The sequence below is a fragment of the Phodopus roborovskii genome, unplaced genomic scaffold, assembly GCF_943737965.1.
Source record: "Phodopus roborovskii unplaced genomic scaffold, PHOROB, whole genome shotgun sequence".
NCBI lineage: Eukaryota > Metazoa > Chordata > Mammalia > Rodentia > Cricetidae > Phodopus > Phodopus roborovskii.
The window spans coordinates 229961-251047 of record NW_026126820.1 but is presented as its reverse complement, the minus strand read 5'-3'; the positions used below and the strand labels follow the sequence as shown (position 1 = coordinate 251047).

General features: G+C 38.6%; 1 protein-coding gene across 1 annotated transcript; it reads left to right on the top strand.

The window, feature by feature from the left end:
* The first annotated feature begins 16855 nt into the window (after positions 1-16855).
* On the top strand, positions 16856-17338 carry LOC127214613 (peroxiredoxin-1-like). Its single transcript, XM_051174952.1, has one exon. The coding sequence runs from the start codon at positions 16871-16873 to the stop codon at positions 17336-17338; it is 468 nt and encodes a 155-aa protein (XP_051030909.1). The 5' UTR covers positions 16856-16870.
* Positions 17339-21087: the final 3749 nt, after the last annotated feature.

The window sequence follows — 21087 nt, the reverse complement described above, 5'->3', positions numbered from 1 at the left end:
TTTGTGTTCAATTTTATCTTCAAACCAATATTGGCTCCCTCTTTTATGTTCTCTCTCTCTGTCTCTGTCTCTCTCTTTCCTATCTTCTATTCCTAACCAGGCTCAATCTTCCTGGTCGCACATGTTTTCCTTTCCTCCCCCTCATTTTCTCCTACTTCTCTCTCCATTTGCTGCCCTCCCCCACTTCCCCTGAGTTCTGGGGGACTTGTCCCTTCCCGGTTCTGTGAGGGACTTTATATGAATCTCTTAGAATACACCTTGTATCCCAGTTCCTCTGGTGGTGTGAATTATAGGCTGGTGATCCTTTGATCTAGGTCTAAAATGCATACATGAGTGAGTACATACTGTGTTCCTCTTTTTGTGACTGGGTTACCTCATTCAGGATGGTTTCTTCAAGTGCCATCCACTTGCCTGCGAATTTCAAGATACCATTATTTTTTTTCTGCAGAGTAGTATTCCATCGTGTAGATGTGCCACATCTTCATTAACCATTCTTCAATTGAGGGGCATCTAGGTTGCTTCCAGGTTCTTCCTATTAAAAATAGTGTTGCTATGAACATAGTTGAACAGATGTCTTTGTTGCATGGATGTGGATCCTTTGGGTATTGCCGGGTCCTGTAGTAAACTAATTCCCATTTTCCTGAGGAACCGCCATACTGAGCTCCAAAATGGCTGTATGAGTTTGCACTCCCACCAGCAGTGGAGGAGTGTTCTGCTTTCTCCACATCCTCTCCAACATGAGTCATCATTGGTGTATCTAATTTTAGCCATTCTGGCAGGAGTAAGATGGTATCTCAAAGTTGTTTTGATTTGCATTTCCCTGATAGCCAAGGATGTGGGGCATTTTCTTAAGTGTGTTTCAGCCTTTTTGATTTCCTCTATTGAGAATTCTTTCTTCAGTTCTGTACCCCATTTTTTATTAGGGTTATTTGGTGTTTTGTTGACTAGTTTCTTGAGTTCTTTGTATATTTTGGAGATCAGCCCTTTGTCGGATATAGGATTGGTGAAAATCTTTTCCCAGCCTTTGGGCTACCATTTGGTCTTGTCCACTGTGTCCTTTGCCTTACAGAAGCTTCTAAGTTGGAAGAGGTCCCATTTATTAATTGTTTCTCTCAGTGTCTGTGCCCCTGGAGTTATATTCAGGAAACAGTCTCCTACTTTCTCTTCTAAGAGGTTCAATGTGGCTGGATTGATGTTGAGGTCTTTGATCCATTTGGACTTGAGTTTTGTGCACGGGGACAGACATTGGTCTATCTGCAGTCTTCTACACACCCTCATCCAATTGTGCCAGCACCATTTGTTGAAGATGCTATCATTGCCCCATTGTATAATTTTAGCTGTTTTGTCGAAAATCAGGTGTTCATAGGTGTGTGGGTTATTATCAGGATTTTCAATTTGATTCCATTGGTCTACCTGTCTATTTTTATGCCAATACCAGGCTGTTTTCAGAACTATAGCTCTGTGGTAGAGTCAGGAATGGTGATACCTCCTGAAGTTCCTTTATTGTATAGGGTTGTTTTGGCTATCCTGGGTCTTTTGTTTTTCCATATAAAGTTGATTATTATCCTCTCAAGGTTGGTGAAGAATTGTGGTGGGAATTTAATGGGGATTGCATTGAATCTGTAGATTGCTTTTGGCAAGATTGCCGTTTTTACTATGTTTATCCTACCTAAACAAGAGCATGGGAGATCTTTCCATTTTCTGGTATCTTCTTTAATTTCTTTTCTTAGAGCCACAAAGTTCTTGTTATATAGGTCTTTTACTTGTTTGGTAAGCATTACACCAAGATACTTTATGTTTCTTGTGGCTATTGTAAAGGGTGATGTTTCTCTGATTTCTTTCTCTGTCTCTTAGTCATCTGAAAAAAGTAGGGCTACTGATTTTTTTGAGTTTACCTTGTATCCTGCTAGTTTGCTGAAGGTGTTTGTCAGCTGTAGGAGTTGCCTGGTAGAGTTTATTGGGTCGCTTATGTAAACTATCATATCATCTGCAAATAGAGACAGTTTGACTTCTTCCTTTCCAATTTGGATCCCCTTGATCTCCTTTTGTTGTCTTATAGCATTAGCTAGAACTTCTAGTATGATATTGAAGAGATATGGAGAGAGAAGGCAGCCTGGTCTTGTTCCTGATTTTAGTGGAATTGGCTTAAATTTCTCTCCCTTCAGTTTCTGGATAACTATTACCAAAATTAAATCAAGAACAGACAAACAACTTAAATAGACCTATAACCCATAATGAAATAGAACAGTCATCGAAAGCCTTCCAACCAAAAAAAGTCTACAGCCAGATGGATTCAGTGCAGAATTCTACCAGACATTCAAGGAAGAAGTAATACCAATATTCCTCAAACTGTTCCACAAAATAGAAACAGAAGGTTCATTGCCAAATTCTTTTTATGAGGCCACATTAACCTTGGTACCCAAGCCTCACAAAGACATAACTAAGAAAGAAAACTACAGACCAATATCCCTGATGAACATTGATGCAAAAATACTCAATAAAATACTGGTAAACCGAATTCAAGAGTACATCGGAGAAATCATCCACCATGACCAAGTAGGCTTCATCCCTGGAATGCAGGGATGGTTTAACATATGAAAATCTATCAATGTGATCCATCATATAAACAAACTGAAAAAGAAAAAAACATATGATTATCTCCCTAGATGCTGAAAAGCCTTCAAAAAAATTCAACACCCTTCCATGATAAAGGTCTTGGAGAGGTCAGGGATAACAGGAACATACCTAAACATAATAAGATCAATATACAGCAAACCAACTTCCAACATCAAACTGAATGGAGAGAAACTTAAGCCAGTCACTGATATCTATATCATCATTTTCAACAGGTAATTTTCTTTTAGGGTTAACTTCTACTTCTTTAACCTAGTCTAAAGAATCCCTTACACACATACTGGGAGGGATTTGTTTCCATAGCTATTCTAAATCCCATAAAGATTACAATGACGATTAACTATTGAGTCAACCTTAACCCAACCCAATAACTCCATAATCCTTAACCCTAACACAACTAAAATCTAAAGGAAGCCTTTCCAATGCTCTGGCCTACAAACCTAGAGAAAACCTAAGCTAAATGAAAATCTCTAGAAATGAACAATGCAGAAAGAAACGTTTACGTGGGAGGTCTCTACAATATATCAGTCAGTTCCTGGTATTTTGACTCACATCTTTCTTCTCTCTCTCTCTCTCTCTCTCTCTCTCTCTCTCTCTCTCTCTCTCCCTCTTTCTCCCTCCCTCCTTCTACCCCTCCCTCCCTTTTTCTCTCCTGTCAAAAAAACCATAGTAATAGATTTATGAAAATATTTCTTGAAGTTGTTTAAAGTGATATGACCTATCATGGTATGAAAACAATGTGACAATATCTCCATGGCAGCCAGACTATGTGCCTGTAAATCCTCACCTTTCAGTACACAGTAAAAGGACAGAGACAGATAGCCAAGAATTGGGTCATGGTTGTAATTCTGAAAGCCTGATTTTCATGGACCTACTTAACCCTAGCTAGGCCATCCCTGCCAAAGATTTGTCAAGCCTGCAAAACAGTGCAATATGCTGGAGATCACTAGACTAATTCAGTTTTTTTATTTGTGACTCATTTTGTTTAAGTATTGTTATGATATCCTGAGTATATATAGGCATATGAAGTGGGTGTTTAAATGATATATTTACTGTTAATAAATTAAAGAATCTACTTAAAACCAGTTTGGTGAATTTTACCATTTATTAACATACAAGTAAATTTGTATATTTCATGAAATGGGCATATTATTTTTACATAAAAGATTAAATCTTGGCTGAATATTTGATAATTTAGCATATAGAGAATGTTTTACAGAGTTAATTTATACTTTAGTTTTATAGTTGTCAAATATGGAAAACATCACATAAATCAGAAGAAAAAGTCAGAAATACAGTTAGGACCATTTCATAAGTTGTTAAAATAATTTTCTTTATTACAAACCAATAATCATTGAATGATTCTTTTTTTTTAAATAAAACACAAATCAGTAACTTAAGCAATTTTTAAATCTATACCATAATACACAATACACAGATAATTTAATTTGGTACTAATGTGTTGATGAATGACACTAGGAAAATAGAAAAGTCTGTTTTCTACAATTAAATCAGTATTTACATAAGAACAGAAAACTCTGGATATTTAGTAAAAGTATTTCACTTTGCAACATTCAGCAAGTCTTGTGTGAATTGAGGTACTTTTAGGGAGCTGTTAATTGGCATTGCTGGTATGACATCACGTGCAATACACTTGTTGCATGATCAGAGCAAAGTGAAGGTACAGTTAAATCACATGATGCAACATGGGCAAGTGAGGCCAGTGATATGAGAATCAATGAACATATAAGTCTGAATTTTTACTCATTGTGTGCAAAACCTTTAAGTGTTACCAGTTGTTTTTTAGATCTCACTTATTGCAACCCAGTAATGAATCATGAACCACAGACTAAAAATATGTGCCCAACCACAAGACCTTGTGGAGATCAATTTCATATCTAAATCAAAACACACTGTTTCCTTGCGGACACATCCCTCATGGAGGGATACTGCCTTAACCTAGAGACAGGAGAGAAGTCCTAGTCCCTACTTCAAATGACTTGACAGATTTACATGACCCACCTGGATGGCATTGCCCTACATGAGGAATTGGGGTAGGGGGATGGGAGGGAAGGGTGGTTGAGGGTGCATGTGAGGGGGCAGAGAGGATAAGAGGGAGGGAGGGAGAGAGGAAGAGAGGAAGGGAAAGGGAACTGGGATCAACATGTAAACTAAAAATAAATAAATAAAAAAAATAAAAAATATATACAAAAACAAAACAAAATACACTGTTTCAGCCGCCCTGGGCTTGGCAATCTGATAATGTAGGTACTTCTACTTCAAAATTCTACACAATCTTAAAGGGAAATAAAAGCCCAAAAGAATTCAGTAAAGGGATCAGCAACAGCAATTACAGGCCTCAATAGATCATTCATAGATTTAAAAGCTTAAACTCAATAAAAAAAGATTTCCATTAACATGCAAATGTGCATGGTGTTTTACCTGCTTACGATAAATCAACAATGAAAAACACCAATCAAGGGTATTTATTTCATAAAAGTGAGACTTTCTTAAGAACTTCAACAGGTCCTTCACAAAGGACTGCTGAAGAAAGGACTGTCATCAGTTCTATACATTTTATTGTTCATGAAAACGTTCCATGACAGAAGCAAAGGTGCAAGGTAACAAGTTATCATGACCTGGTTATTCCAGGCTAGTGGGTACTTTTACCCAAAGATTTTTTTTTTCCTCTCTCTCTACATGGTGTCTTCAGTATGTAATCAGGAATAGCTAAAAACACCAATCTCCTGCCTCAGTGCTGTAAATGATAACATTTTTTCACAAACAATTTAAAATTATTATAATGCAAAAATTATAGAATAAGCATAAAAAGAAATAGTTTTAAACAATCATAAAATGGTTATATTTTAAGTAGTATTTAAAAATCAAAATTATTAAAATTAATACACATTGTAAAAAGTTACAAGCAAATTTGTTCTTTAGGAAAACATCAGTATACTATAAACAAAGTCTACAGTATTGATTAATGTGTCATTTGACTTATATTCACCTAACAGTCTCTGGTAGAAGGAAATCTAGTCCTAAAATCTACCCACAGTAAGTACTCTTCATTTGTAAAACATTTATTTGTTTGATACATGTTTATTGGCACGATGACTAAAATATGCAATGAAGCAACATTCCACAGACTAGTAGAGTCCTGAAGTTATACCATGAATCTTAAGTGTATGATAGGCTATACTATAAGGATACACTATGATTAGGAAATTGTCTAACAATTTATATCAGCAATTATTTCTGCTGTTAAAAGTTCATGTCTACACTTGAAAGCCTTCATCTCAATGTTTTCCTACAAAAGAAAAAGAAATTCATCACCTAGGGACATTCTCATTTTTCTTGAAGATGGGACTGGGAATTAAACTGGGAGACTAGTACTAAGCAAATGAGCTACTTATCTCTTCTTCCAATTTTTATTGAGATTGGTCTACTATGTTATCTGGACATGTCCTGAACTATCTCCTTAAAAGCAGAATACCTGCATTATCAGGTACTGCTGGGATCTTCTTCAAACTTAAATCGCTCTAAATGGCATAATTTCACAAATTACATAGCTTTTCATTCATGAGTATTTCAATAGATGTAAATTTGTACAATCTTATAATCAGATTTATCACATGGCTTTTAGTGTGGTTAAAATATAAACTTCACTTTCTAAACTATAGCAGTTTCATTCCAATGCCTACTTCTATGGGACTACCTTCATGGTGCATTAGCTTATATATTTGAGTAGATGTTTAAGAAATGAAATATCATATTGCATTCATTCATGAATTTTAACACTACATATTTTCCTGTCTTCAAATGGAACTGAAGATCTTTTTTTATTTATTTTTTATTTTTTTAAATTTATTTTATATAACCAAGTCCATTTAAATGAAAACAAACATTTATAGACAATATTTGGGAAGTTGGGCATTATTCTTTCCAAACTACCTCCTGCTGGTAAGGGGCACTGTCATGGGGGATTCGAAGAAGATTCAGAAATCCTGGCTGTAGTCTGCAAGGCTGCTTTTTCCAGCTGTTTTGAATGTAGGATCATCTGGTACTCTGTTTCAGGTGGTCTGGCTTGATCAAACCACATTAGTCTGGAAGGAATCCACATCTTTTCATTTTCTGTGGAAACAAAAATAGAAATCCGTTTCCCCAGTAACTTGTCCTTCAACTTAAATTTTGGAGTCAAAGCATTTTTTTTAAATTTAATTTATTATTTTACATGTAGATCCCAGTTCCCTCTGCCTCCCTCCCCCCCAACCTCCATGTCACTCCCTCCCTTCCTCCCTCCCTCCTTTCCTCCCTTTACCCTCTCTGCCCTCTCACTTGTACTCTAACCATCCTCCCCTCCCATCCCCCCACCCCAATTCCATATGTAGGGGGATGCCATCCAGTTGGGGTCATGTAGGTCTGACAGGTCATGTGAAGTAGGGACTAGGGCTTCTCTCCTGTCTCTAGGTTAAGGCAGTTATCCCTCCATGGGGGATGTGTTCACAAGGTCCTTTTGTACACCAGGGATACATCCTGGCTCCACTGTCTGAGGTCCCCTAGACTGCTCAGTCCCTCTGGCTGAGACCCATATTCAGGGGGGCCTGAGTCAGTCCCATGCTGGCTTCCCAGCTATCAGTCTGGTGGCCTGTTAGCTCCTCCTTGTTCAGGTAAACTGTCTCTATGTGCTTCTGCCACCTGGTCTTGTCCTCTCCATCTGCATCTGAGTTCTACTTCAACTCAGTGTTTATGTATGGGTGTTTGCTCCTGTTTCCAACAGGCATTAATTGAGAGCTCCATGGATAAGTTAGTTGTTGATCTCACTCTCCGGGAAGGGCATTTATGGTAGCCTTTCCACGGAAGCTCAAATTGGAACTGAAGATCTTAACACATCTCTTAGAAGCATGGAATTTTCTCTAGTGAGTCCCCCCTAAGGTTTCTATAGCAAGCAAAGTAACAAAAAATCCTAAAGCTTTCCCCATTTGTTTTATATTAATTAGCTCTTTTCCTAGTATTCACACATATTTGAAGAGAACTAGAAATTCTAAATATTTTTGCTTGTTTGTTTGCATTCATAGGGTTATTTTCCTCAGGTATGTGTTTTTCCGTGTCTTTGAAGGGAACGGTAACATGTAAAGGTTTTACCACAATCCTTGCATTCATAGGGTTTCTCTCCAGTGTGAGATATTTCATGAATTTGAAGTAAATATGGATAAGTAAAGGATTTACTACATTGTTTACATTCGTAGCATTTTCCTCCAGCATGAGCTATTTTATGTCTTTGAAGAGAACTATGACTTATCAAAGTTTTTCCACACTGTTTATATTCATAGGGTTTTTCTCCTGTATGAATTTTTTTCATGCATTTGAAGGGAACTGTGACTTCAGAAAGCTTTATCACACTGCTTACACTCGTAAGGTTTCTCACCAGTGTGAGTTCTTTCATGAATTTGAAGGAAACGGGGATAAAGAAAGGCTTTACTACATATATTACATTTATAGAGTTTATCACCAGTATGTGACCTCTCATGCATTTGAAGGTAGCATGGATAAATGAAGGACTTACCACAGTGTTTACATTCATAGGGTTTCTCTCCACCATATGCATGCATAAGAAAATGGGTAAAACTGACAGCATTGTGGATAACTGATAAGATGTTCATATAATTCTGCACTTTCCAAATGTTTATTCAATGACAGAGAAGTTCTACAGCTAAGACTGATATATTCAGGCAGAAAATGCTGAAGTAGGAACATTCTTCTCATTACTACATCCAGGGTTGGAATGTGCTACTGGGCTGACTCAATTTCTCATTCTAGAATGGATTATCTGCTGCCTGTGATAACAAAGTCCTACTGTATAATGTACAAGACATAATACAGTCAGAGGTTGTTTTTTCTTAGAACTTCTTAGGCACAACTGGGGGGGGGTTGTTGTTTTGTTTTAAAATTTATTTAACTTTATTTTATGTGCATTAGTGTGAAGGTGTCAGATCCCCTGGAATAGGAGTTACAGATGGTTGTGAGCTGCCCTGTGAATGCTGGAAATGGAACTGAGGTCCTCTAGAAGAGAAGTCTGAGCTAACTGCTAAGACATCTCTCCTAGCATCCACATGGCAGCTCACAGCTGTCTGTAACTCCAGTTCCAGGGGATCTGACACCCTGATATAGGCATATATGCAGGCAAAAGAACAATGCATACAAAATAAAATAAATTATTTAAAAGTTTACTCCTTTATATTTAAAAAAAGGCTTAAAAGTTCCATCTAAAGGCCACCCTATTCATGTAGAATGGAACTTCTTTTAGAATAAATGAACCAATCCTTTTATACTTGTGACCAGCTAGGATATTCCAGCCATAAATATATAAACATGCCTGGTAGTAAATATCCTGTGGGGCTATGTCCCAAACCAAAATTGGAAGGTAACTGGAAGCAGAACTAATCCTGTCCTTCAGACTGGGATGGGCCATCTGAAATTTAAAAACAACAACAAAAAACAAACAAAAACAAAAACCCTCAAATTTGAAAATCAACAAATGTTACTAATTCTGGTCCTGAAATATGACAAAGATGTCTCCTTTTTGAGGATGAACAGGGCCCTGAGGTTGTAGAACTCCCCTGTTCACCCTGCCCAGTAAAAGCCTAGGATAACCATAGATGTGGCAAAGATTATGACTATACTGCCAACTCATGAACTGCATAATTCCTTGACTAACTTTTCTGACTTAACAGTTTAGTTGAAATTCCTCAACATCATGAATAACAACCCTAGCCAATACACTCCATATCCCACTTTAAACCTACAGAACATTCCCCCCCCCCTTTTTTTTTTATCTTATCAAGATGTCTGATTCTCCTACTAGGTAGAACTTCATATCCAAATTCCAGGGACATTTACAACACTTGGAGTTTGCAGAGGCCTTAGGGCACTCTTAACACACAGCCCTATGTCCAGCAAATGCCAAGGATCATATAGGGTCCCAAATACTCTCCCAAAACTATCTACTACAGATACCTACAGAATGAAATCCATTATAGAAATCAGTTTGAAGATCCTTCAAAAAATAAAAATAGAGTTACCATGTGAATAGCTATGTCATTCCTGGGCATAAAGTCCCATATCCTACCACAGAGATATTTGTACCTCCATATTTATTTCTCCTCAACTCACTATATCAAAGAACTGTAACCAACCTAGTTGTTCATCAATAGATGAATGGATAATGAAATGAATAATGAAAACTTGTTAAGACGTATAAAATGAAGGCTGGAGAGATTGGCTCACTGGTTAAGAGCTCTGGCCACTCTGAGTGCCCTTCCAAAGGACCAGGATTTAATTCCCAGCACCCAAATGTCAGTTTACAACTGCCTGTAACTAAAATTCCAGGAGATATGGAATCTTTACATAGACATACATGCAGGTAAATACTAGTGTACATAAAACAAACAAATAACAAACAAAAAAGATGTATAAAGTGAAATACTGTTCACCCTAAAGAAAAATAAATTCACAAAATTTTCAGGTAAACTGATTGGTTTAAAATGTAAACTATTAAGCAAGGTCACACAATCTTAGAAAAAGAAGAAAACAAAACACATAGGACTAAAAATATAACTGATAGTGATAGTATAAATATTTTTGGATATTGAGATATGTCAAGGGATTGTGACACACGGGTTGAAAGCCACGGCCTAAAACATAAAAGGAGGGACTAATGTTGGATCAATGAGCTAGTCACCTAGCATAAGTGACATTTTTAACAAGGGAGGATGAATATAATTTATGTATTCTTAACTGGTTAATCTCCTAATGCATTCAAAAGTGATCAATTCTAATTAAGATTACTTAGGTTTGCATCCATTTTCTATGCAAGACCCATAAAAGACCACTGGGCACAGCAAAACATACACATATATACATATATTCCTCCCACTCTTGGGAGTTCTTTCTCATGCTTTTCTGAATAAATCTGCATTTACTTTTCTTCACTCCCTGTTCATGATATAAACAAAACTCAGAAGTTCCTGGCCCTGGATGGTTTTGTTTACCGTCAGTTATCTGGCATCCTAGCCCCCTGACTTAAGTGGCACTCTCAAAATACCTGAATCAGAATCATAAACAGGAAATAAACACAGAAAACCAACAACTGCAAAACTTAGTTCTTTAAAAACATCAATAATATTAATAAGTCTATTCCAGGCCAGTCAAAGCTACATAAGGAGACCTTGTCTCAAAGCAATAACAAAAATAGCAGGAAAAATTAAGTAGCCTATAAGTAAACTAGGAGAAGAACACAAAATTATCAACTAAATAGCCACTGGGGCTGGAGTAGGGCACAGTGGTTAACAACACTTACTGCTCTTGCAGAAAATGTAGGTTTGATTTCCAACATCCTCATGGGAGCTCACAATTGTCAGTAACCCCAGTTCCAGGGAATCTGATGATCTCTTCTCAACTTGAAGGGCCCCTGCACTCATGTGCCACACACACACACACACACACACAGACAGACACACAGACACTGAAAATGCAAAATACAATAAACAAAATGAATGATTTCCTAACAAAAAAAAGTTAGTAACTTAGATGAAATAAGTTAGTTCTTTGAAATGAACCTCCTACCAAAAAAACAAAAAACAAAAAACAAAAAACAAAAAAAAAAAAACCAACCAAACAAACAAACACACACACACACACACACACACACAAATAGAGATGACTGGTCTAAACTGGTATATTAAGGAAAGGGAATCAGTGGTAAATAAATATTTAAAAATGATAAACAAGACCTTAACCTCAACACTAAATTCTTCCAAACATTTAAGAACTGGAAATGTACAATGTGTTGTAGAGAAGCGAGCATCTCCTATTTAAATAGCTAACCATTGCCAAAATACAAACACACACACACACCCACATACACACACACACACACACACACACACACAATTACAGGGTCATGGTTCAATGCCCACTGACCTCAGGCCTGGACCTGGAAACTTAGGATGACAGATATAGGGAATATATCAGTTAATGTGAATACAGACTAGCAACACACATCCATATTGATCTTTGTTAACTGATGCCAACTTTAAGTGTTGTTTGGTTATACTGTAGAAAGGAAAGATGGGAGAATTAATCTTTTAAGATAGGAATACAGTTTACAATTATATGCATGCCCTATGGCAGGTCCCCCTAGTTGCTAAAAACAAGGTAATTTCCATTGCAAAAAAATGGGGTTGTAAAACAGAGGCTTCCTAAAAATACATGGATGAATATATAAAAATCCTCCTCCCAAGAAATACAAGAAAGGAAAATATAATCCAATGGCCATAAAATTAAAAATCTGGAGATTCCATAAGGAACATTCTGGCCTTTAGAAAACAGAACAAACCTAGGGAATCAAGACTATCCCACAGGAAGGGACTCTACGGATGGGGTTATAAACATTCCCAGCCAGAAATCAGCCATGATCACTGGTTATGTATAGATACCCAGCTCCCATAGTACACAGGGACATGAACTAACCAGACGGACAAAACTCATTGTATCTGGGAGTAGCCCAAATTAATGTTAGAGGACTTATAAGGGATGAAACTTATCTAATATTCAGAACCTTTAACCTAGGCTTCCCCTTATTCTGATATCTGCTATTCTGTCTTATGGGTTAATTTGTCTGGATAACAGCAATATTACCAAGGCCATGAGACTTCTTGGTGGGTGTACACTAATGGTTTGACTAAATGTGTCTCTTCTGGTGTGTTCCAAACTAAGTAGACAGGTTGATGAGGAGCTAGAGGTATTAACAGTTTTCATTTCTGAATTAAAACAACATTTAGATTCTCTTGCAGATGTGGTCCTACAAAACTGAAAAGGTTTAGACTTACTTTTCAAGAGATAAAAGGAACTATTATATGGCTTTGGAAGAAAACTGTTGCTTTATGCTAATTGATCAATAATAATAAAAGGGAAAATCTCAAACAAGAAAAAGACAAAGACATAAATTAAACTGATAACATAAATATAATTGATGTCAGTCTTTGTTTTCTTGGTTCCCCTGTCTAAATACTCTATCAGCACTGGGTGGGCCTTTAATTCTCATTTTAACTAAATTAACATCAGGGACCTACATCTGAAGCTGTATGGCCAATTATGTGTCAGCTCAGTAGTTGGGACCAACTACACCTCTTCAGAGCAGCATGAGTCCAAGATTTGATTTATTCACTAAGACCAGTGAGGAATATAATAGACCCTCAGATCTTAGAAGGCCCTGAGACCTTAGCACAAATGACTCCATGATGGAATTCCCATTTAGGCCATAAAGCTCAGCACGTAGACAGCACCAACTGCCAAAATGAAAACAAAGATCTAGTTCATGAACGTCCATAGTTCTGGGAAAGCCTCTAAATGTACTAACCTTGCTTTCTGCCTTCTGCAATTCTGTTTCTTGCTAACTGTTCTTGTTAAGTGAAGTAGGCCAACCTAGAACATTATTTTTGTTTTGTTTTGTTTAAAAGATTACTCTGAGAAAGGCTCAGTAGTGTACTGGGATACTAAATACCAAATTTAGTCACTGGTCAACTAATACAGACTTCCTATTTGCTTAAACCCATGTCCAAGCAGTCTTCTTTGGTGGATATCCCACAACACTGAATTTGGAGAAGATGATGGGTTAAGAGCCTTTAATGCTCTTGCAAATTATCTGGATTCAGTTCCCAGCATCCACATGAAAGCCAGAAACTAACTCTGGTTCTAGGGGCTCTGATGTGCATGTGGCACACATGCATTCAGGTACACTCATAAACATAAAATCTTAAAAAGACAAAACCTATAGTGCAAAACAGGGATGAGGTGCATACTGTGATATTGATCAGAAATATATAAAATTGTCATCGACCACAGAAAATCCCTAGCCCAACAAAAATACAAGGAACAAAAAATTACAGCAGCCAGTGTCCAAGCACTCAGAAGGCAGAGGCAGGCATATCAGAAAGTTTTTGGACAGCTAGAACTACAGGGTGAGATCCTGTCTTTAAAAAAAAAAGGAAAGAAAAGAAAAGAAAGGAAGGAAGGAAGGAAAGAGCAAACTTGTAAAATCACTAGATTAATGATAGATTAATGACCTATCATTTCCCTGCATATCAGTAGTGAACATTTGGGTATTAATTTAAAAGTATCACTTATACAGCACCAAGGACAACAGGTGTTAGAAATACATATGCCTGTAATAAAAACCTGTAAACACAAACTTTAATTTTTTAATTAAAACATTTAATGAATAAAAACATTCCAATTATGGACAGAAATCCTTAAAATGATCCCACTTCTCAGTTTGATCTATAAATTCAACACGGAGCTCAAGAGATGGCTCAGCAAATCTGAACACCTGAGTTTGATATCTGGGACCTTGACATCTGGGACCAATATAGTATAAAGAAAGAATCGATTCTCTTAAGTTGTCTTCTGGTGTTACACATGCTCAGTAGTATGACCACCCATCTATAAACATATATACATAAATAACTGATTTAAGAAATTTATAGATTCAACACAATCTCAAAAAAGTCCTAACTACTTATGTTAATAACAAAATTGATTCTATGGATTATATGGAGGAGCAAAAGTAGTGGTTCTCAATAGTCCTTTAATACAGTTCCTCATGTTGTGGTGACTGTTAGCCATAAAATTATTTTGTTACAATTTCACAACTATAGTTTTGGTACTGTTATGAATGGTAAAGTATATTCTGCTAAGCAGAATATCTGAAACAAGACCCCAGTGGAAGGTTCATTCAACCCTGTAAAGTGGTCATGCCCCACAAATTGAGAACCACTGGGTTAAAGAACTGGCTAAGCAGTTAAAAGATCTTATTCTGCCAAGGAATCACTATTGGGTTCCTAGCACTCGTGGTGGCTCACAAACATCAAACTCCAGCTCAAGGGGGGTTGATGTTACATTCTCTGGCCACTGAGGGCACTAGACAGATGTAAAATGCAGACAGGCATGCAGGCAAAACATTCAAACATATACAGTAAATAAATCTTTAAAAACAAGGTTATGTGGGAAAGAGAAAACAGTCAAAATGGTCAACACATAGGATTGGTATGTAGCACACCTGGTAGAGTTTTTCCTAGCATCAGGAAGCCTTGGGTTCCTTTCAAAGCACAAGATAAAACCAGAAATTGTTGACATATATCTTTAATCGTTCACTCTTGAGGTGAGTGAAAGGAGAAAGATCAGAAGTTCAAGGTTACCCTCAGTTACACAGTGAGTTTGAGGCTACACTTGTGTTATGGGTGTCTATCTCAAAAGAAAAGAAAAAGGTCAACACACTGGAACACTACAGTCACTTACTATCATCATCTGATTTTAAAATGACAATAAAAACAGTCTACTTCTGGCAGGCATGATCGGTGAACAACTGTAATCACAGCATTCGGGGACAGAGGCAAGTTCTCTGTCATTGTGAGGTCAGCCTGGTCTACAAAGAAAGCTCCAGGAGAGCCAGATCTCCATAGAGACCCTATCTCAAACACCAAAGCAAATGTTCTATTTCACAACAAACATATGAAGAGAAAATTCAGAAATAAATGAACAAAAATACAGTCAACTGTTTTTGACAAAGGAGCAAATGAAATTCAAAGAAATTCCTTTATTAACAAACAGCGGGCCACCTTAACTGTAAGACCCTCAGAATGAGGAGTCTTCCAGGTTCGGTCGATACCCCAAGAACTCAATGTTCAGTCCAGTTGCTGCAGAATGCAAGAGGCTTTAATGAACAGGAAACGTTTGCACAAATAGGCTCCTCCAGCACACAGGCTAGAGAGAAGCCCCCTCCCCTGGGCCCAGGTGTTTTTATAGGCAAACCCACAAGCTTAGGGAGGGGGTGGGACCCTCTGTCCATTGAGTACTTGACCCTTGGAGGCCGGATGGTCTGCTATTAGGATCAACAGACCTTAGGGCCTCAGGATGTGCTAATTAATTTTCTCTGGCCAAACCAGAGTTGCAGCTATCTCTTTGTTTCCTAAGGACCCTATTTACCGCCTGCTGACTCACAGGAAAGGAGGGGCAGTGTGAATTCTTCTTTTCTCAGAGCATTGTGAGAGCAAATTCCAAGGAACAGATATTGGTTGCCAGGTCAGTCCATCATTAACATTACTTTTTTGGTCTTTCATAACATCTATATGTAAAACTATTAATGACAGACTTTTATAACCTACACAAAATTAACTTCAAGTGCATCCTAAACCTAAATGTGAAATGTGAAGTGCAGAACCTCTTAAACTCAAAGAAGCTAGACCCCCAATACAGACACCTCCTGAGAGCACTCAGCAGTGACATCACCAACAAGGATGAGGAGAGGTGAAGCCTTCCTCCAAGGTGATCAGCACTTAAGGCAGATGCAGCCTGAGGGGCAGAGCTAACCAGGGCAGGGATCTCTGGACACAGCTGCCATGCTAGCCAAGAGGGGGACCCCAGGGCCTCAGCCAGCCCCCCCGCTCCTTGCTCACCATGACCGTTTTTTTTTTTTTTTGAGTTCACTCGTGCTCTCCTCTCAGCTCCTGGCAGCGGTGCCCACAGCGCAGCCCACGCAGCACCTCGCTAACCTAAAAGGAACCGCTACTTGGCGGCTAAGAACCCAGGTCTCTCCTCGGAACAGCTCCCCTTATTGGGAAGCTTATGTGGCTGCTCTGATTGGCTAATGAGACCTGAGTGACAGGAGGAGCCAATTCATGGGGGGTGAGGAGGAGTGGAAGCAAAGACACAAGCAGCCACAGCCCCTAAAGTGCAGAAATGCAGGAGCTCTGGATAGGTTTGCTTTTCAGAACTCACTCCTGTCCGCCTGCACAGGGTCGTTCATGTGCATTCTCCACTACACACAATGGCCAAAGCAGGGATTGCCTTGCCTCAGAGGAAATTTTTATATGTAGTTAGTTTAACGTGGAAGCAGCTCAAGTGTGCCACAGTGTGAGTCAGAGGACAATTGGCTAGACTTGGCTGTCCTCTTCCTAGAAATCTGAACTCTGTTCATAGGGTTTAGCAACAAGTGCTTTACTCCATTTCACTTTCCCAAACATTGACAAAAAAAAAAAAAAAAAAGTCTTCCTCTCTGGCCTTGGCCTTGGTTGTTTTTCTGTTGGAGACCTGTGACTTGGCCCTACTGTTAGCCAGATGTCTTCGCGGAAATGCAATAATTGGGCATCCTGCCCCCAACTTCAAAGCCACAGTTGTTATGCCACATGGACAATTCAAAGATATCAGCCTTAGTGAATACAGAGGAAAATATACCGTATTCTTCTTTTGCCCTCTTGATTTTACATATTTGTGCCCCACTGAGATCATTGCTTTCAGTAATAGGGCAGAAGAGTTTAAGGAACTCAACTGCCAAGTAATTAGAGCTTCTGTGATTTCTCACTTCTGTCATCTGTCATGGATTAATACACCCAAGAAACAAGGAGGATTGGGACCCACGAACATTCTCTTGGTATCAGATCCCAATCGCACCATTGCTCAAGATTGTGGAGCCTTAAAAGCTGATCTTCGTGTTTGCCGATCTGTGGATGAGATACTGAGATTAGTCCATGCCTTCCAGTGCAGCGACAAATATGATGAAATGTGCCCAGCTGCCTGGAAAACTGACAGTGATACTATCCAGCCTAGTGTCCAAAAGAGCAAAGAATATTTCTCTAAGCAGAAGTGAGCACTTAGAGACATTTTTCTGCCAGCTTGCACCAGAGGAAAATCTCTTATACTCTGTGCATGTTTAAACACAAAACAAAATATGTGATACAAAATATGCCTTTCCTACAGTGCTGGGGTAGTTAGCCATTCTTCCACTATTGGGAATGGCCTGAGCTGTGTTGTGGGTAGACTGTCTGATATACCTGTCTCAGAAATCAACTTTTTCTTTTTTTTTTAGTATCCATTAAACTTGAATTCTGAGAACTTGGTGATTCATTTTAAGGGATTATTAGGTTTTTTTTTTTTATTTTATTTTATATAACCAAGTCCATTTAAAAGAAAACAAACATTTATAGACAATATTTGGGAATTTGGGCGTTGTTCTTTCCTAACTACTTCCTGCTGGTAAGGGGCACTGTCATGGGGAATTCCAAGAAGATTCAGAAATCCTGGCTGTAGTCTGTCAGGCTGCTTTGTTTAGCTGTTTTGAATGTAGGATCACCTGGTACTCTGTTTCAGGTGGTCTGGCTTGATGAAACCACTTTAGTCTGGAAGGAATCCACATCTTTTCATTTTCTGTGGAAACAAAAATAGAAATCATTTTCCCCAGTAACTTGACCTTGAATTTAAATTTTGGAGTCAAAGCATTTTTTTAAATTTAATTTATTATTTTACATGTCGATCTCAGTTCCCTCTCCCTCCCTCCCTCCCCCCATCTCTTCCTCCTTCCCTGCCTTTTACCCTCTCTGCCCTCTCACATGCACTCTAACCACCCTCCCCTCCCATCCCCCCACCCCAATTCCATACGTAGGGGAATGTCATCCAGTAGGGGTCATGTAGGTCTGACAGGTCCTGTGAAGTAGGGACTAGGGCTTCTCTCCTGTCTCTAGGTTAAGGCAGTTATCCCTCCATGGGGGATATGTTCGCAAAGTCCTCTTGTGCACCAGGGATACAACCTGGCTCCAATGTCTGAGGTCCCTTAGACTGCTCAGTCCTTCAGGCTGAGACCCATATTCAGGGGGGCCTGAGTCAGTCCCATGCTGGCATGCCAGCTATAAGTCTGGTGGCCCTTTAGCTCCTCCTTGTTCAGGTAAGCTGCCACTATGTGTTTCTGCTGCCTGGTCTTGTCCTCTCCCTCTGCATCTGAGTTCTACTTCCACTCAGTGTTTATGTTTGCTTTTGTTTCCAACAGGCATTAGTTGAGGGCTCCATGGATAAGTTAGTGGTTGATCTCACTCTCCGGGAAGGGCATTTATGTTAGCCTTTCCACAAAACTCAAATTGTTAGTTGGCAGCAGCCCTGTAGTTCTCTAGACCTTTCTTTGTGTTCAATTTTATCTTCAAACCAATATTGGCTCCCTCTTTTATGTTCTCTCTCTCTCTGTCTCTGTCTCTATCTCTCTCTTTCCTATCTTCTATTCCTAACCAGGCTCAATCTTCCTAATCGCACATGTTTTCCTTTCCTACCCCTCATTTTCTCCTACTTCTCTCTCCATTCATTGCCCCCCCCACTTCACCTGAGCTCTGGGGGGACTTGTCCCTTCCAAGTTCTGTGAGGGACTTTATATGAATCTCTTAGAATACACCTTGTATCCTAGTTCCTCTGGTGGTGTGAATTATAGGCTGGTGATCCTTTGATCTAGGTCTAAAATCCATACATGAGTGAGTACATACTGTGTTCCTCTTTTTGTGACTGGGTTACCTCATTCAGGATGGTTTCTTCAAGTGCCATCCACTTGCCTGCGAATTTCAAGATACCATTATTTTTTTCTGCAGAGTAGTATTCCATTGTGTAGATGTGCCACATCTTCATTAACCATTCTTCAATTGAGGGGCATCTAGGTTGCTTCCAGGTTCTTCCTATTAAAAATAGTGCTGCTATGAACATAGTTGAACAGATGTATTTGTTGCATGGAAGAGAGTCCTTTGGGTATATGCCTAAGAGGGGGATTGCTGGGTCCTGTGGTAAACTAATTCCCATTTTCCTGAGGAACCACCATACTGATCCCCAAAATGGCTGTATGAGTTTGTACTCCCACCAGCAGTGGAGGAGTGTTCCCATTTCTCCACATCCTCTCCAACATGAGTCATCATTGGTGTATCTAATTTTAGCCATTCTGGCAGGAGTAAGATGGTATCTCAAAGTTGTTTTGATTTGCATTTCCCTGATAGCCAAGGATGTGGAGCATTTTCTTAAGTGTCTTTCAGCCTTTTTGATTTCCTCTATTGAGAATTCTTTCTTCAGTTCTGTACCCCATATTTTAATAGACTTATTTGGTGTTGTGTTGACTAGTTTCTTGAGTTCTTTGTATATTTTGGAGATCAGCCCTTTGTCGGATATACGATTGGTAAAAATCTCTTCCCAGCCTTTGGGCTGCCGTTTGGTCTTGTCCACTGTGTCCTTTGACTTACAGAAGCTTCTAAGTTGGAAGAGGTCCCATTTATTAATTGTTTCTCTCAGTGTCTGTGCCCCTGGAGTTATAATCAGGAAGCGGTCTCCTATGTCAATTTGTTCAAGGGAACCTCTTACTTTCTCTTCTAGAGGTTCAATGTTGCTGGATTGATGTTGAGGTCTTTGATCCATTTGGACTTGAGTTTTGTGCATGGCGACAGACATGGGTCTATCTGCAGTCTTCTACACACCCTCATCCAATTGTGCCAGCACCATTTGTTGAAGATGCTGTCTTTGCCCCATTGTATAATTTTAGCTATTTTGTTGAAAATCAGGTGTTCATAGGTGTGTGGGTTAAAATCAAGATTTTCGATTTGATTCCATTTGTCTACCTATTTTTATGCCATTACCAGGCTGTTTTCAGAACTATAGCTCTGTAGTAGAGTTTAAAGTCAGGACTGGTGATACCTCCTGACGTTCTTTTATTGTATAGGGTTGTTTTGGCTATCCTGGGTCTTTTGTTTTTCCATATAAATTTGATTATTATCCTCTCAAGGTCAGTGAAGAATTGTGCTGGGATTTTAATGGGGATTGCATTGAATCTGTAGATTGCTTTTGGTAAGATTGCCATTTTTACTATGTTTATCCTACCTAACCAAGAGCAGGGGGGATCTTTCCATTTTCTGGTATCTTCTTTAATTTCTTTCTTTAGAGCCACAAAGTTCTTATTATATAGGTCTTTTACTTGTTTGGTAAGCATTACACCAAGATACTTTATGTTGCTTGTGGCTATTGTAAAGGGTGATGTTTCTCTGATTTCTTTCACTGTCTCTTAGTCATCTGAAAAAAGTAGGGCTACTGATTTTTTTGAGTTTATCTTGTATCCTGCTAGTTTGCTGAAGGTGTTTGTCAGCTGTAGGAGTTGCCTGGTAGAGTTTATTGGGTCGCTTATGTAAACTATCATATCATCTGCAAATAGAGACAGTTTGACTTCTTCCTTTCCAATTTGGATCCCCTTGATCTCAGTTTGTTGTCTTATAGCATTAGCTAGAACTTCTAGTACGATATTGAAGAGATATGGAGAGAGAGGGCAGCCTTGTCTTGTTCCTGATTTTAGAGGAATTGGCTTAAGTTTCTCTCCATTCAGTTTGATGTTGGCAGTTGGTTTGCTGTATATTGTTCTTATTATTTTTACCTATGTTCCTGTTATCCATGACCTCTCCAAGACCTTTATCATGAAAGGGTGTTGATTTTGTCAAAGACATCTAAGGAGATAATCATATGGTTTTTCTTTTTCAGTTTCTTTATATGGTGGATCATGTTGATAGATTTCGAACGTTAAACCACGCCTGCAATCCAGGGATGAAGCCTACTTGG

Coding starts and splice junctions, on each gene's coding strand:
- LOC127214613 (XM_051174952.1), top strand. CDS start 16,871: ATGCCACATGGACAATTCAAAGATATCAGCCTTAGTGAATACAGAGGA.